Source organism: Mesitornis unicolor, unplaced genomic scaffold, assembly GCF_000695765.1.
Source record: "Mesitornis unicolor isolate BGI_N332 unplaced genomic scaffold, ASM69576v1 scaffold21535, whole genome shotgun sequence".
Lineage (NCBI taxonomy): Eukaryota > Metazoa > Chordata > Aves > Mesitornithiformes > Mesitornithidae > Mesitornis > Mesitornis unicolor.
In genome coordinates, this window is record NW_010185085.1 from 8,387 (window position 1) to 24,197 (window position 15,811).

The following is a 15,811-nucleotide window of genomic DNA, read 5'->3' on the forward strand; positions in this document are numbered from 1 at the left end:
CTGCTTCTTTTTCAGCCCCTTTGATCCCTTCCCTTTGTGATGGCAGTTCCTGAGGTTCACCCCTCCTGTCGTATCATCGTTGGTGTACGACCAGTGCCTGCTGTTTGTGAGCTGAGTGTAACTTTGATTGCTATATTATCATTGTTCCTATTATTCTTACAATTAATTGGCATTATTATTGTTTAGGTTTGGTTTATTTTAGTTACTAAATAGTCTTTATCTCAACTGATGAGTTCTTTATATTTAATCTCTCAATTCTCTCCCCCATCCCACCAAGAAGGTGGAGGGTGAGCGAATGAACTGTGTGTGTTTAGATGTTTGCTGGGTTAAACCACAACACTCTGGAATGAGAGGTCTCAGCATTAAAGGCAGGTTGCCATTGTTACCAATGGTTCAAAAAGCTGAAAGGTAGGGCTAGGTAGAGTGTCAGATATGTGTGAAAAGAAAGAGGTGTTTCATGCTGCTGGATAGGATTTAGCATGCAACTCAAATCCAGTAAAATGAGATTGTGCTTGTCATAGTCAGAGACATTAGAGCATATGCTTGGACACAGCAGGGCTGTTAGCAGAATCACTGCCGCCTGTCGCTGAGCACTCTATGTTGATCGTGGAGGTTTTATGCTTTTATGAAAACAGCTAATGATGACATGATTCAAGATTCTGTAAAGGGCTCAGAGGGAGACTCAGTAAAACATCAAATAATGATCCCAAACTTTTCATGCGTGACAAGCTATACGCAAAAGCGTCATTCTCACAGAGACTTAAAAGAAACAGCAGTTGGGACTGACTTCCAAAATGACAGGAAATTATTCAGGCCAATTTGTTACCTTAGACACATGCAACACCATCTGAATGAAGATGGTGGTATGCATCGTGAATGAAGCTGGTCACAGATGGTTACGAACACAGACATCTACAGATGACATTCCAAAGACTGTAAGAGGGAGAGGAGAAGAGAGAAGAGAGGAAAGGAGAGGAGAGGAGAGGAGAGGAGAGGAGAAGGATTAATGAGCAAAATATGACACACAAATCAGTAAGAGGAAGAAGTAAGCTAAATGATTATTGACATGAGAGTTGGAGTCTATCCAAGACCCGGTATCCCATGAGGTTTTTTCTGAGAAACCAAGGGATCACATGCTGCTGCTCACATTGCAAGAAGCAATTGCTGGATACTGTCTAGCCTGGTCCCTGGGTTTTCCCTAGGTCTGGATAGCTCATGACTATCCAAATATTTTATCTCAGGTCTTCTGTGTAACTTCATCAGAGCTCACAGACCTCCCCCCATACCCCCTGAATTGACTGACAACTTCAGGGCTCCAGGAAGGAAGCCGTTTTTTGGAGGATACTTAACAAAAATGACAGTGGAAAGCTTGTTCCCCTCCATACCGGCATGGAGATTGCTGGTATTGCAGCATCTGGTGGCAAAGTTTCTCTGCTTCCCAACGGGAGAGTGGAAAGCTGGATCACCGTCTTGGAGTAAAGAGACAGGTGTCAGTGGAAAAAAATAAAGCTTTTGTTCTTGACTGTGTTCATGTGAATGGAAAATCCAGGCAAGGAGACTGGAGAGGCGGCAGTTCACAGTGCCAGGTCTCCTGAGTTCTAATTTTGGATCAAAGTACTCCTAAACACCCCCGTTACACGTATTTTCAGAGGATGATTTCACAAGCTCTCACAGGAGCAGGGACTGAGCAGACATACATGCAGCATCTAAGGAATAAAAACTGTGTAAGTAAAAAACTATCATCTTTATAATCAGGGTAGACTACAGGATGGATGCAATCAGCACTATTTTAGAAAGCACTAGCTTGAGTGTGATGGGTGTAAGGGGGTCTTGGTTTACGGACCTCTGCTTTTCCTGCCTGCTCTTTCTGCCCAGTTCATCACATTTAACAGCCGTGTTGGTGCAGAGCCTGCCATGGTGCTCTTACCACTACCGCAGTGCTGGACACCTTGTATGCTTTATAGAGACAGAAAACTGGCAGAGACTTACTTGCATTTAAACTTACTTCTGTTTCCTCATTGGCATATCAAGAGTTACAAATCTTTTCTCTTCTCTTTATTTATGTTACAGATTTTTCTGTTTAGTTCTGTTTAGGCTTCCTTGCCAATGGGAATTAAACCTTTTTCAGGCAGTAGGGCACCTCTCTCTTGCACGCCCATTAAATAAGTCGCAATGCAAGTGGGTGGCTGTCTAGCAGCTATGAGTAAGCTACAAGAGGATGTCATTATTGCCAGACTTGGCCCAGTTTAATGTCAACCAAGACATTGTGGGGCAAAACTGACTGCAAACAAAAGCCAAGCCAACTGCACTGCTTGTCCTTGTCCAGATGCAGGCAAACAGAGAAGATTTATAAACTGGATTCATAAAATCCCTCCATTTCTAATATGATAGAGAGGTGTTTGCTTTTATTGTATATACATTGTGAGCTGACAACAGTGTTTTCCTTGGGCGCGAGCTGAAGTTTTGGCTCTACTTTTCTTTCACCAAACATGAGCCCTCTGAGATGAGTCACTGGTTGTTATAGCGGGCTGTGGGCTGCTGAACCAGGAAAAGGAGCCCTTGTTGCACAGAAAGGGAATGGAGAGATGGTGTTTTGCGGGTGACACGGGAAATCGGCACCACTTCCCTCAGCCAGCCAGCGCAGATTGCATGCAGAAGACCTACAAGCCTGGAGGAGATGGAAATAAAGCCAGGACTCCCTGGGACCCACTGGGGTTTGGGTACCACATTTAATCTCTGGTGAGCATCTAAGGGTTTGTGTGGCTCCACCGAAAGTTCCACATTAGCAATTCAGGTACTCAAATGAGTTGCAGCAATTCATTCCTGTAACCCTGGACCCCAAATCATCACCCACTCCTTGCTGCAACACATTAACCCTTTCCTCTCCCACCCCAGGAGAATCAATGGAGTTACGCAAGAGGAGCGTGTGGCTGGAGCCCTTGGAGCCAAGCAGGATTTTGTTTGGGTTTTTTTGCACTTCCTCTTATTATGAGAGTCATCGAATGAAAAAAAAAAGGATCCCGAGGGACAATTCAGTGAGTAAGGGATGTGTGATCACAGTTGTCCGACATTGACTTACAGAAACTACGGGATGAGGCAAGCCTTTTCACTTCGGCTGCTGCTGTCAGTGCTGGGACATTAATTACTGCTGATCTACAGCTCACCTTTTGTTAGTCAACAGGTGAGTGAGCTACCTGCAAAGCTGGCTCGCACGCTAGGTGTGGTCATATCGCAGCCTTGGCACTTACAGGGTAAATACTATTTAATATTAATAGCCAGAGCTGGGTGAGTGGTGCTCCTTGTAGGAAATTGGTTTCATCATGGCTACGCCCTGGCATGGTGGCACAACGGGGCTGTGCTTCTGTGTGAAGTGAGTCCCAGCTGCTGTAATGTGGAAGATAAAGAGATTATCAAGGTTAAAAAACCCACACACAAGTTCAGCAATGAGTGTGACCGGCCTGGGCAGGGCTTTGGTGAGGGGCTACCTCGGAAAGGTGGGCGGCCCAAGGGAAGCGGGCCTCCTGCCCTGCCGCCTCCTCTGCGCCCACTCAGCCTCCACCAACACCGCTAAGGCTTCCTCCCCCTCTCGCTGCTCTCCCGGGACGTGGTGCAGCCCCGTAGGGAGCCGGTGGGGGCGGCCGCAGGGAGCCGGAGGCGGGACGGCTCCTCCCCGGCGGGGCAGGCTGAGGGGGAAGCTGGGCGGTGAGGCGGGAACGGGCCGGGCTGAGGGGGAAGCAGGGCGGTGAGGTGGGAACGGGGCGGGCTGACGGGGCCGGGCTGAGGGAGGACAGAGCGAGGCCGGGTGAGGCGGGGGCGGCCCCGTCGAGGCATGATGTCGGGGGCGGCGAGGACGGCCATCTGCCTGCTGCGCTGCGACCTGCGTGCCCACGATAACCAGGTAGGGCCCGGCCGGCGGCCCCCGGGGTGTTTCGGTAGAAATAACCCCACTCCTGGGCAGGCTGGTGAGAGGTGTGCGCTGCATCCTGCCCGCCAGAGCTGTCACGGCCCTCTCTGTGTTTCCAGGTGCTCCACTGGGCTCAGAGCAACGCGGATTTCGTTATTCCCCTCTACTGCTTTGACCCGCGGCACTACGTGGGCACCCACTGCTACGGCTTCCCAAAGACAGGGCCCCATCGGCTCAGGTTTTTGCTGGAAAGCGTGAAGGATCTAAGGGAAACACTCAAGAGAAAAGGAAGGTAGTTGAGAAAGCACCATGTAAATAACATCTTATTTTCTTTCTCTTTTTCAACACATATTTGTGCTGTGAGTCATATCATGTCAGATACTCTGGGCTTTGATGGTGGCTTATTTCGGAGAGCCACAGTCCCGTTAGATGCAGCAAGGTCCTGTACATAGCCCCTGTTCAGATGATCTGCTGTGGCGTCTGCAGGGGAGCAAAGAGCCATCCAGGCTGTGTGCCACGCGGGGTTTTGCTTTCTTGACCTTGGATACCACAGATGGGCATCAACCTTCAACGCTTTGCCCAGAGCAACCTTGAGTGCTTTGCTCAGAATCCTGACAACTGGAGACATGATGGCAGTCTTCCGAAATGCAGGCAATGACACTAAACACTGTGGCGCACGTCCTTGTCCCTAGTGAATTTTCCCTAGGAGTTGGCTTGAGACAGACCAGCATGGATCCCGGCTTGTGAAACTGGAGAGTTACGATTGCTTATGCCTTGTGCCACTAAACCAAATCTCTTTTGTAGGTTGCACTATGGGAAGGGTATCTTCGGGGATTCCTCCTTCATTATGTCTTTAGAAATCATCACTGGGTAGTCTAGGGCCTGAAGGTCTACATGCTAAAAAATCCCGTTACCAGATAACATCTGGCTTTGCTTAGCTGAAGATGTGTCAGCCAGTCTGTCTTCTCCCAGAGCAACACAACAGTGGTAGCAGAATTTTGTAGGTTGCACTATGGGAAGGGTATCTTCGGGGATTCCTCCTTCATTATGTCTTTAGAAATCATCACTGGGTAGTCTAGGGCCTGAAGGTCTACATGCTAAAAAATCCCGTTACCAGATAACATCTGGCTTTGCTTAGCTGAAGATGTGTCAGCCAGTCTGTCTTCTCCCAGAGCAACACAACAGTGGTAGCAGAAGCAAGAGGAAAGGGATTCCCCCTTCATTATGTCTTTAGAAACCATCACTGAGTAGTCCAGGGCCTGAAGGTCTACATGCTGAAAAATCGCGTTACCAGATAACATCTGGCTTTGCTTAGCAGAAGATGTGTCAGCCAGTCTGTCTGCTCCCAGAGCAACACAACAGTGGTAGCAGAAGCAAGAGGAATGGCTTTGGGTTTGCAGTGCAGCATGAACTGTGCAGCTGGCTGACTGAAGGAATGGATCAGTGGGCATCTGATCACCCTGTGGTGATAAGACTCTAGGCTCCATTTCCACAACCATGAAGTATCTTAATGTAGTGGTAGACAGAAATCTCCACATCCAGTCTGTGGTGTTCCCTGTGGGCAGCTTGGTCCTAGCACAGACCTCTTGTTAGATGACACAGTAGTGTGTGTGTAACTGTGTGTGTGTGATAGAGACACGAAAAGGGACAGTCACACATGAGGCTCCTCACAGAAGTCTACACCCACCTCTGACCAACTTTCTCACCACAGCTGCTCTTTTGGTCTGGTGTGCTGGGTACACAGCTGGGCAGTTGGTGAGGCTGCAAGATGAGAGGGAAGTTTTGTTGACTCTGTTACAAGCACACAGCGTTCAGAGGAAAGAATTCCTCTGAACCCTCCCACATGAAAGCGGAGAGGGGTCTGCCCTCAGGCCACCACTACCTGTGAAGTGGATTGAGAGAGGATTCAGTTCTTGAATCTCAGCCTCAGTGTGTGAGGGTGAACAGATCTGTCAGATTTACTTTTAGGTAACAGCTTGGCTTTCTGCCCAGTCATCCTTTCTGAGGTATCTGGGGTGGTAGAAATGTGTTTAACACAAACTCAGCCCCAGAGGCTCACAAACTGTGTTCACTGGGTCCTAAAAAAATGTGGGCTAGTCAAATCCTGTCTTTCTGCCTCCACATGCTGTCTGTGCTCCGTAGAGAACTAATACATGGGTGCCTGGGCCAGAACTAGGATCTCCTGTATGCATACGTAACAGTAACATCAAACCTAATTCAGGGCAGTATTTTGTGTTTGCAGCACCCTGGTTGTGAGGAAGGGGAAGCCAGAAGATGTGGTCCGCGATCTCATTGCTCAGTTGGGCACTGTCAGTGCCGTGGCTTTCCATGAAGAGGTAAAGGAAATATTTGAGTGACGTTGTTAAATGATAAAATTAGGTTGTGGAGGTTTCTTCCACAACCAAATGGTGATGCAGATCCTGTATGTTCAGAGCCTTTTTCATCTGTGGTATTGTTAACCTTGGGGACACTGGCTGGTTCCTGGGATGGGGATGGTGTAGGTATCTGGGGGAGTCCTTGCTGGATGACAGTGGCTATTTGTGACTGAGGAAGAGGAGTTTCCTGCAACTGGCATTTTACGTCAGCTGAGCCCATTTCTCCTGTTTGCATCAAGCTGCCTTTTCCTGGCACCTTCCTTGCACAGGGAGCTAGCTGCCAGGGGGCATGTTGTCCTCAGTGTAGAAAAGGCCCGTAGTAAGCTGACAGCACCCATATTTAGGCAGTGGCCCACTAATGTGATGAAGAACAAAACACGAGTCTGGTCCCGGACTTCCAACAGGGTTGGCATGTCACTGACCTATCTTCACTGAGCTCAGAGGTTTGATCCAGAGCCTGCTGAATTCAGGGCAGGGCTCTGGGTCCAAACCAGTGGTCCTGGAGGCTTTGTGTACACACACACACGTATATGTGCATCCATGCACTCAGTATTAGCAGAGTCTGGGCTCTGTTGTAAGACCCTTGTAACTTGACAGCCTACACATCCCACAGTACCTTACTCCATGCAGCACTAAGCAACCACAGAGGACCAGACAAAAGGCCTCACCTAACTCCACAGCCTTTTTCCTGACAGTGACCAAGAACAGATGCCCAGGGAAGATCACAGGAGCAGGACAAATCTGTAAAGATACTTCCCCTGAATGCTTTCCCAGCCTTCAAGAATCTGTGGCTTAAGGATGTCTTGAAACAGGAATGCTCTTGTGATAGTTAATGACCCTCAGTAGATTTCTTTTACATATATTTGTCCAGTCACCTTTCCAGTCCATGCAAACTTCAAAGATCTGTAATGTCCTACATCAAGGAGTTTCTTAGTCTGGCACTGGCGCTTAATGGAGAGTGAAAGCACTTGTTGGGTTTGGCAGAGGGAAATACTCAGAGGTTGTCTGTATGCATCTTTCTCTAAACGGATGAAGCTAAATGTGGAAATGAGGGAGGAGGGCAAGACCAGGGACCAGGGTCTGCATGCAGGAGCTGAGGCCATGCAGCCAGGACCTCACTGTGTTTTGTTCTCCCTAGGCCACGCAGGAGGAACTGGATGTGGAGCAGGGGCTGTGCCAGGTGTGCAGTCAGCACGGGGTGAAGATTCAGACGTTCTGGACATCCACGCTGTATCACCGGGACGACCTTCCCTTCAGGCCTATTGCCAGGTGAGCTGCTCTGTGATATCACTCTCTCCTCTACTGCCCCATTTGCTTCTCACTCCAGTGAACTGCTCAGGAGGGATCTTAGTCACCCAGTCCTGTTAGGAAGGGACCCATTTATGTGCATTTGTGAAACAGTGCTGTCATGCTCATATACATCATGGGGAGGGGCACATTCATCCCTCTGTACAAGTAGGATTTGTGCTCTGATACGTGTAAAACCGAGGGGTTTGTTTGACCATTTACTGAGGAACTGATTTCTCTTTGCCCTTCCACCAGCACGGTTTGGATACTCAGTCTGCAGAGCCCAGTCCTTGTGACGTTGGACTGGATCACTCCATTATCCCATTTAAATGCAGCTGCCTATGACAGTGTCCATTCCTGTGTGGACTCTTCACAGCTCCCTCAATAGTCACTTGAGGTGTAGTTGATGGATTTGAGTAATTCCTGGTATCCTACAGAAAATGTATAAAATAAAGTATATGTAAATAAATGTATAAATGTATAAAAGAGTCAGGCCATAAACGTGCCTGTTTCTCTCCATTGACTGAAAAGGTAGCAGAAGGTTGCAAATTTTTACATGGAGGTCAGCCTGGTGAGTAATTACAAGTTGGGTGAGATAAATCTGACCTTCATGGATTGCCCCATCAAGACACACCTTAAATTGAAAAGGCAACATTTGCATCAGAAGCAGAAAGAAATTGGGTGGAGGAATGAACTTCCTATTGCTGCTGGCCCCAGGGGCATCTGCCTCTTTTGTGCCAGCTGGTGTACAAACAGGAATCACAAATATGCAGAGCACAACCCAAAAAGTTAACCCTCCACCTGTGGAAGTGGTGCTATGTGGAGAGATCTGACTGTGCTGTAATCTGTGCAGGTTGCCCGATGTCTACACACATTTCCGAAAAGCGCTGGAATCTCAGGCGAAGGTGAGACCAACCCTACAGATGGCAGATCAGCTAAAGCCTCTGGCTCCAGGGGTGGATGAAGGATGTATCCCTACAATGGAGGATTTGGGACAGAAGGGTAAGAAAACTTAATTTGGCAGCTGATCCCATGAAATCCTACTTAGAGATGTCTCTTAGTGAGAATCAAACCATGGAGGTCTTCCAAAGCAGTGATTGCCCTTTCAACTGTAACTAACCCTCTGTTCACTCATACAGCAAATGAAGGTAAATTCCCTCTGTGGAGGAGCTGGGTTTGGCAAGTCCTACAACTGGGTAGAAAACATCATCTTAACCAGCAATTTGCAGTATGTCTGATGTGGCTTTTGTTTCAAAGGAAGACAATCTTTACTTTCCCCAAAGCAAACATCCCTACCGCTGAACACTCCTTTGAGATGGTTTCCAAGGGGGTCACGAGGTGATGGCGTTTTCTGTGGCAGATCCTGGGACTGATCCACGAACAGCCTTCCCCTGCAGTGGAGGAGAGACCCAGGCTTTAATGAGACTGCAGTATTACTTCTGGGACACGGTAACTCTTACATTTCCTTGTCTGCATCCTGCCCCTTGTACCTATGGCTGTGCAAGTGCGTGAGGCTGCAATTTCACTTCCTAATCGTGTCTCCTTAGCTCCTGTATAATATTTTACAAAGGAGGGAATTAGCAGTATTTCAGTTTTTCAGAAAGGCAAACTAAATAAGAAGTCATCCAGGACCTGGGAATGTAAGCCAAATCCTTAGGGAACCTAAGTTTAGTGGCCATCCCTCTTAAGTCTTTTTTTCCATCAACTTTTGAGAACTGGGACAATTTTTTTAGCTCCTTTACCTTGATTTTCCCTTTCTACTCTCCTGTTCCATGTCATTAGCAAGGCAGTTCTTCAATTTTGAAGGAGTGCAAAGTGCCCTTAAGGGCTGCAATTGCAACTGGGGTGAGGAACAACCGTCCCAAGCTGCTGCCCACAGTTAAAAATAGTAGGAGGTTCCTAGTAGTCTGGTTTAAAAACATGCAGGCAATTGCTTGCTTGCTTTGGTGGAGTGAAGCTGCTGCTGACTGCATTTTGTCTGTGCATCCTGGCTGTTTTTGAACCTTTTCCTGGTCTGCTTTGAGAAACTACCTCAGATTTGCCTAGTGTGAATTTTAGATGAAGACACGTGTGGTGATTTCCAGCAGCATCAGACCCTGTGCAGCTTTGTGGGTAAAGGGGGTAGCATCACTCCAGCTGAGGTGGGTTAAGAAGTGTGCTGTGTCCAGTGCGGTCACTGGGACAGCCCCCAGGGGATTCTTTGAGCTCACATTCGCTGTCGGGAGCACTGTCGTGGTTTAACCCTGGTTTTCAGCTCAGCCCCATGCAGCTGCTCCCTCATTCCCTGCCAGAAGGGCAAAAGTGGGAAAACTCCTGGTTGAGATAAAGACAGTTTAATAGGTAAAGCAAAAGCTGCATGCACAAGCAAAGCAAAACAAGGAATTCATTTACTGCTTCCCATCAGCAGGCAGATGTTTGGCCATTTCCAGGAAAGCAGGGCTCCATCACACGTAACAGTTTACTTGGGAAGACAGACACTGTAACTCTGAACATCGTCACCCTTCCTCCTTCTCCCCCCAGCTTTATATGCTGAGTATGACATTACATGGTATGGGATATCCCTTTGGTCAGTTGGGGTCAGCTGTCCCAGCTGTGTCCCCTCCCAATCTCTTATGCACCCCCAGCCTACTGCTGGTGGGGTGGTGTGAGAAGCAGGCCTTGAGGCTGTGTGAGTGCTAATTAACTGACTGATAACGAAACAGCAATAACTAAAACATCCCTGTGTTACCAACCCTGTTTTCATCACAAATCAGAAGCTTAGCCCCTAACAAGCTACTATGAAGAAAATTAACTCTACCCAGCCAAAACCAGTACAAGCTTGCATAGCTTCTGCTCTTAGTCAAGCATTAATACAATCAGAGCTGGAAAACTTGTTCCTTCCTTTTTGTTATGCTAATATTGTCTTCCCCTGTGAGCTGGAACAGCCCTTTAGCAATTGTAACCTGTGCAGCGAAGGGGATCAAGGAGAGATCTCAGGGGATCAAAGAGAGATCCTGCTTCCCTCTGCCCTCAGGGATCAGCACAGCCAGGTTGCTAGTGCTCATAGAAATGTGCTATGGGCTGAAGCAGGGAGCTTAGCTTGTGACACGCATCCCGGAGCTATAATGAAAACTGCTGGCCTGATTAATTCCTGTGCACTGGAGGCAGTAATTTGGCAGCTCTGTAATCCTTGCAGGCAGCCATGAGAGGGAGCCCAGCCCTGCCAGATTGCCCTGGCTCCACTGAATAGAAACATATTTAGCAGGTTGCATGTAAGGTATTAAAACCTTGTGTTCTTTTGCTTGTGCAGAACCTGGTTGCATCTTACAAGGAGAATCGGAATGGACTGGTGGGAATGGATTACTCAACCAAATTTGCACCATGGTAAATATTTTTGGCTTTGTGCTGGTTTGTGCATCAGGGGTGGTTGAGAACAGCCAGGGAAGAAGCGCAGCTTCAGCACATTGATGGGGCTGCAGCAGAACTTGATCCAGTCCTAGTTTGCTGAATACTGGGGGGGAAGTCACCTCACCTCACTGCCATTCTGTTCTTCTGTGGGGTGAAGAGACGCTTCTCATTAACCCTCTTGCAAAAGGATCTCTTCTTTGGGTATATATGCTGACTTTAATTAGGGGCTTTACTCTCTGGTGCTGGAAGGGGCAGAGTTAATTCTGGACTTGAACTGCAGCAGCAGAACCCAGTTCAGCGTAATGCTGAGAACATCTGGAGTGTTTTCCTGACAGTATTGCAATGTGCAACAATTTTCTGAGGCTGTTACAGGTCAGGATTTCTTATTTTCATCCAGCTTTATGCTGTAATGGTTGCAGTGGATGGCTCCACCTTGTGGCGTGTTGGGATCCCAGGACCACCAGCACTACAGAAGTTCATTATTTGTGGCCTTCACTCGAGTTTTTCCAGTCTGGCCACTTGCCCAGAGCAGTGTCCTGATCTGCCTGCCCCAAAGTGTCCCTCAGTCAGATAATCAAAATCAGACCGGTTCAGATTGCAGCCAGTCGTTCACATCTCATACTGACCATTTCTAAGTATTAGAGCTGGTCAGCAATTAAGGAGAAACTCATCAGGCCCTTTCTTCCTGTTTTTCAAAATTCATCAGAACTTCAACTGTTTCCACAAGCCCTAGTAGGAAATTGCACTAAAACACATTTCTAGGAAAATCAAGGTAAAAGTTGTTCCTTTTATCACCCTTTGTGATGGGGTTGGAGTTTACGAGCTCTTTCCTCTCTTGAACAGAACTGATTTGGAACAAGTGGAAGGAGCCCAGTGGGTGGAAAGGCCCAAATTGGGTTTGATTCCCTGGCTGAGATTTGCATCAAGTCACTTGACTTCTGTGGTTGCTCGAATGAGAGACTAAGGCACTGAAGGAACAGGAGCCCTGGGTGTCTGATAAACAGCTTTGTAGTAAAAGGAGGGATTTGATTCTCAAAGAGTTGCAAAGAAGTGATAGAACTTGCAGAGGTCTTCAGATACCAAATCTAAACCACAAAAGCTGCCCCTTTGCTCTCTCTGCGCAGACATGGGGCTGCATCGCATTCAGGACATCACTCTTCTGCTTTCAGGCTGGCGCTGGGCTGCATTTCACCTCGCTACATCTACGAGCAGATCCAGAAGTATGAAAAAGAGAGGGCAGCAAATCAGAGCACATACTGGTACGTCGCTGCACGACCGCCGTGGCTTGTTTTGTCTGAATAGGAAACTGGCATCTTGTGCACAGGAGAGAGGGATTTGTTAACTTGCTTCTTAATTAAGGTTTGTTTTTCCTGTGCCTGCTGTCGGGTTCCTCTGGGTTGCGTTGCAGTTCTGTTTCAGTATGGATTTATTAGTCTGCCTTTGACATCCGGAGGCTTGAGGCACTTTACAAGTAAAGGTTATTAATGTTAGTTGTCATTGTTATTGCTGGGAAACTGTGGTTCGTGATTTTTCAAACTGATCTCTGTAAATCATTGCCATCTCTCTCTGTGTTGTTATTGTGGGCTAGATGAGAAGGAAGAAGAACGATTTACAGATAAAAGCTGAAGGGTTTCTCATGCCAAGAATGTGAGCACCCAAAATGCTCAGGGACTGTGACATGCGGTGTCAGGAGGACCCTTGATTGCTCAGCTGCCTGGCCATGACCATAACACCATAGCAAAGGGGAAGAGGGATTAATGCATCCCACCTTGTCATCCTTGCTCTACACCCTTTTCTTCAAAGAGAACTAAGGGAGGAAAGATTTCAAAAAATGAATGTACTTGTGTTTTTCTGTCTAATAGCCAGCCAGCCCGCCTGCAGCCAGGGTGCTGTGGTGAGCTGAGCATTTTAAAGTGGTAAATAGTTATAAAAAAGAAGCTATCGAACTCCCAGGCACTGCATTCACTCGTACAGTGAAGCACAGGTCATGATGGTGCACATGATACCCCCAGTATCATGACACTAGTTGTTAGCATTTATATAGTGTCCTGTTCTGTAATCAGGATTTCCAGAAAGATCTTAAAATCATTTTATAAGAAGCACTTTTTATATAAAACTTTATTAAAAATGTCTGTTTTCTGTGATCTCATGAGCTAGACCACTGCAAACCCAGTTTTGAAAGATACTTTTGAGTCCCTTACAAAGATTATTGCTTAAATCAATGCAAAGCTCTTAGGAATGTGCTGACACGCTTGCTCATGCGGAAGTGTGAAGCTGAATCAGGTCCTCGCCCTGCTCTGTGGAGAATTACATCCATGGATGGGAAACAGCCTTCCTGAAATCCTGCTTCTGTTAAAGAGTTAAGGAAGGCTTCCCAAGTGACTCATGCAAAGTTTTGCTTTCACTGTACTCATCCAGGTGCAAGGTAGGTAGCAGGCTTGGGGCAAGAACTGCTTATCATGGGAAGGTGCATGAAATTGCTTCTTGGTGTTAATGATGAGTGCTATGGAAGTGAAATCCTAATTCAGTGATTTTATCTGTCCCATAGTGAAATACAAACATGGCTTTGTGTTTCAGGGTCCTGTTTGAACTGCTGTGGCGGGATTACTTTCGATTTGTGGCCCTGAAGTATGGCAAAAGGATTTTCTCATTAAGAGGTGTGTATGGGTCGCTGTATTTGGAAAGGTAGAGTCTTACAACAGAGAAAGTAAGAGAAGAGGCTGTCACCATTGTGTTATACAAATGTTCTTCTCATAGCGCCTGTGTCTCCACTCTGAGACATTGCTGGGGACTTACTCTTGGCACAGAAGTGCCTCAACACCATGATGCTGGACGCTGTGTAGGCACTCAGACTTTTGCCTCAAATCTGTTTAGATACAGGGAGTATTATTAACACGGTGGGAAACAGCGGCACAATGGGAGTAAAGGTGCTGTTTCCGGAGCCACTCCACCTTTGGAGAGAATCCAGGCTTCATTAGGTTTGCCTAAGTTCACCAGAGCAGGAGTCGACCCAGAGATTCAGCTCCAGACCCAGTCACTTACATGCAGGTGTCTACACGTGAATTCTTAGTCCATATCATCACGAAACCTGACAGCTGATGCCTGTGGTGGCTGAGCTGTTCTCCATGTGATGTAGCTGTGAGTAACATTGAACAAGAAAATACTGGCTTGGGCCAGAGCACATCTCTGGCCACTTGTGAGGTCTGAGTCATTTTTAATTAAAAAAAAAAAGAAAAGAAAACACCAACAGAACAAATAATCAAAATCCATTAGGGCTCGAGCATCCTCCCTGTGCAGGAGGCACCCCTCAAAAGGAGGAATGCATCATCTCTAAACTTTTGCAGAAGGAACGTGGTGTGTTTGTAAGGGCTGACTTCATCCTAACGTCTTGTGTCGGCCAAGGTGCTTCTCTCTGTTTTACTAATAACTGCCTGCGTCAGCATTTGTCTTTCATTAACAGTTCATTTTTTTTCCTCCATAGGACTTCAAAGTAAAGAGGTCCCCTGGAAAAAGGACCTTCAGCTCTTTGACTGTTGGAAAGGTCAGTAGACACCACAGGCTTGGCTAAGCGTGCTTTTGGTTTCCATGTGTCTGCATACTAACACGTGCCCTAATGCCAGTTCATATTTATGTAGGGGATCTGTCAGCATGATCAGGCCTTGCCATTTAAACTCTTTCCACCAAACAAGAATCCAGCCCCTCAGTTCAGTGTGAGTGCAGGATCCTTGGCTTCCCTTCCCAGACTGAGCACCACACAGGAGCTGACCCACAGGGGATCAGGTGGCCAGGCTCTGTCTGGTACATGCTTTGGGAGATGCTCTGCATTGAAGATTTTCCTGCCCAGGTGGAATTATTTACAACCCATTGGTTCCTTCTGTTTGGTCACACAGAGGCTGACCAGTGCTTCTTATCAGTGCTAGGTTGCCATGCCTGCTACATTGTGTTCTTCTGACTGGTTTTGGTTAGAACAGCCTTAGAATAAATCACATCTTTCATTATGCCACAGCCTTTTAATATCCTTGCTTTTCTTTCACTTTTATAACTTTGGTGTCACATAGATAGCAAGCGTAATATCTCCAATTAAAACCAGGAGGGACTAACAGAGTAAAGTAACAGAATCAGTGAAATACACACCTATATATCTTTCTTGACATTAATGCCATGTGTGTCCGTTTGCACACAGGCACAATGAATCTTTTCCTTATCAATAGCCAAGACTGCTTTTTGGGTGCTAACCCCTGGGGACTCGTCCAATACTTTCCTCTCTGCTAGTGGTCGCCTCTCAAAAATGTTTCTGTTCTTGGCTTATCCAGCTCCTGTGTGTGTATTTACTTTGCTCTGCAAAATTCTCTGCAATCCACCTGATTCGTTGTTTTCCCAGTCTGAAAGTTTTCAGTTCGTTGGTTTTTTTTCTTGCAAAAAATTCTCCTAATTTTAATTTTCAGTATAATTTCCCATTTAATTTCCAGCTAAGCCTCACTGAAATCATACACTGGTCCTGTCTTACCTGCTTGGGTGGCTGCGAATGTGTGACCACAGGTTGCTTTCTGGGTGCCCAAAAACGTCATCACATCCCAGCGCTGTCTTTTGTCTCTGCAGAGGGCAAAACGGGCGTCCCTTTTGTCGATGCCAACATGCGGGAGCTGGCTGCGACGGGCTTCATGTCTAACAGAGGGCGGCAGAACGTCGCCAGCTTTCTCACCAAGGACCTGGGTCTGGACTGGAGGATGGGGGCAGAATGGTTCGAATCCCTCCTGGTAAGCCTGAACCCAGCCTGTGTTTGTGCCCCCTGCTCTGAGCGACGGACAGGAGGACAGCTCTGCATAATACCCCATGCAGCGCTACAGGCTTGGGGACG

The 15,811-nt window shown here is 47.2% G+C and overlaps 1 protein-coding gene across 1 annotated transcript; it reads left to right on the forward strand.

Annotated features, from left to right (window-relative positions):
* Positions 1–3,832: 3,832 nt before the first annotated feature.
* LOC104540827 (cryptochrome DASH-like) lies at positions 3,833–15,710 on the forward strand (the record flags this gene model as incomplete). Its single annotated transcript, XM_010184728.1, has 11 exons — positions 3,833–3,898; positions 4,024–4,196; positions 6,147–6,240; positions 7,418–7,548; positions 8,420–8,568; positions 8,927–9,015; positions 10,856–10,929; positions 12,123–12,212; positions 13,531–13,610; positions 14,435–14,494; positions 15,553–15,710. Coding segments are annotated over exons 1-11 (1,164 nt in total), but the record flags the coding sequence as incomplete, so codon positions are not given.
* Between the last annotated feature and the right edge of the window lie 101 nt (positions 15,711–15,811).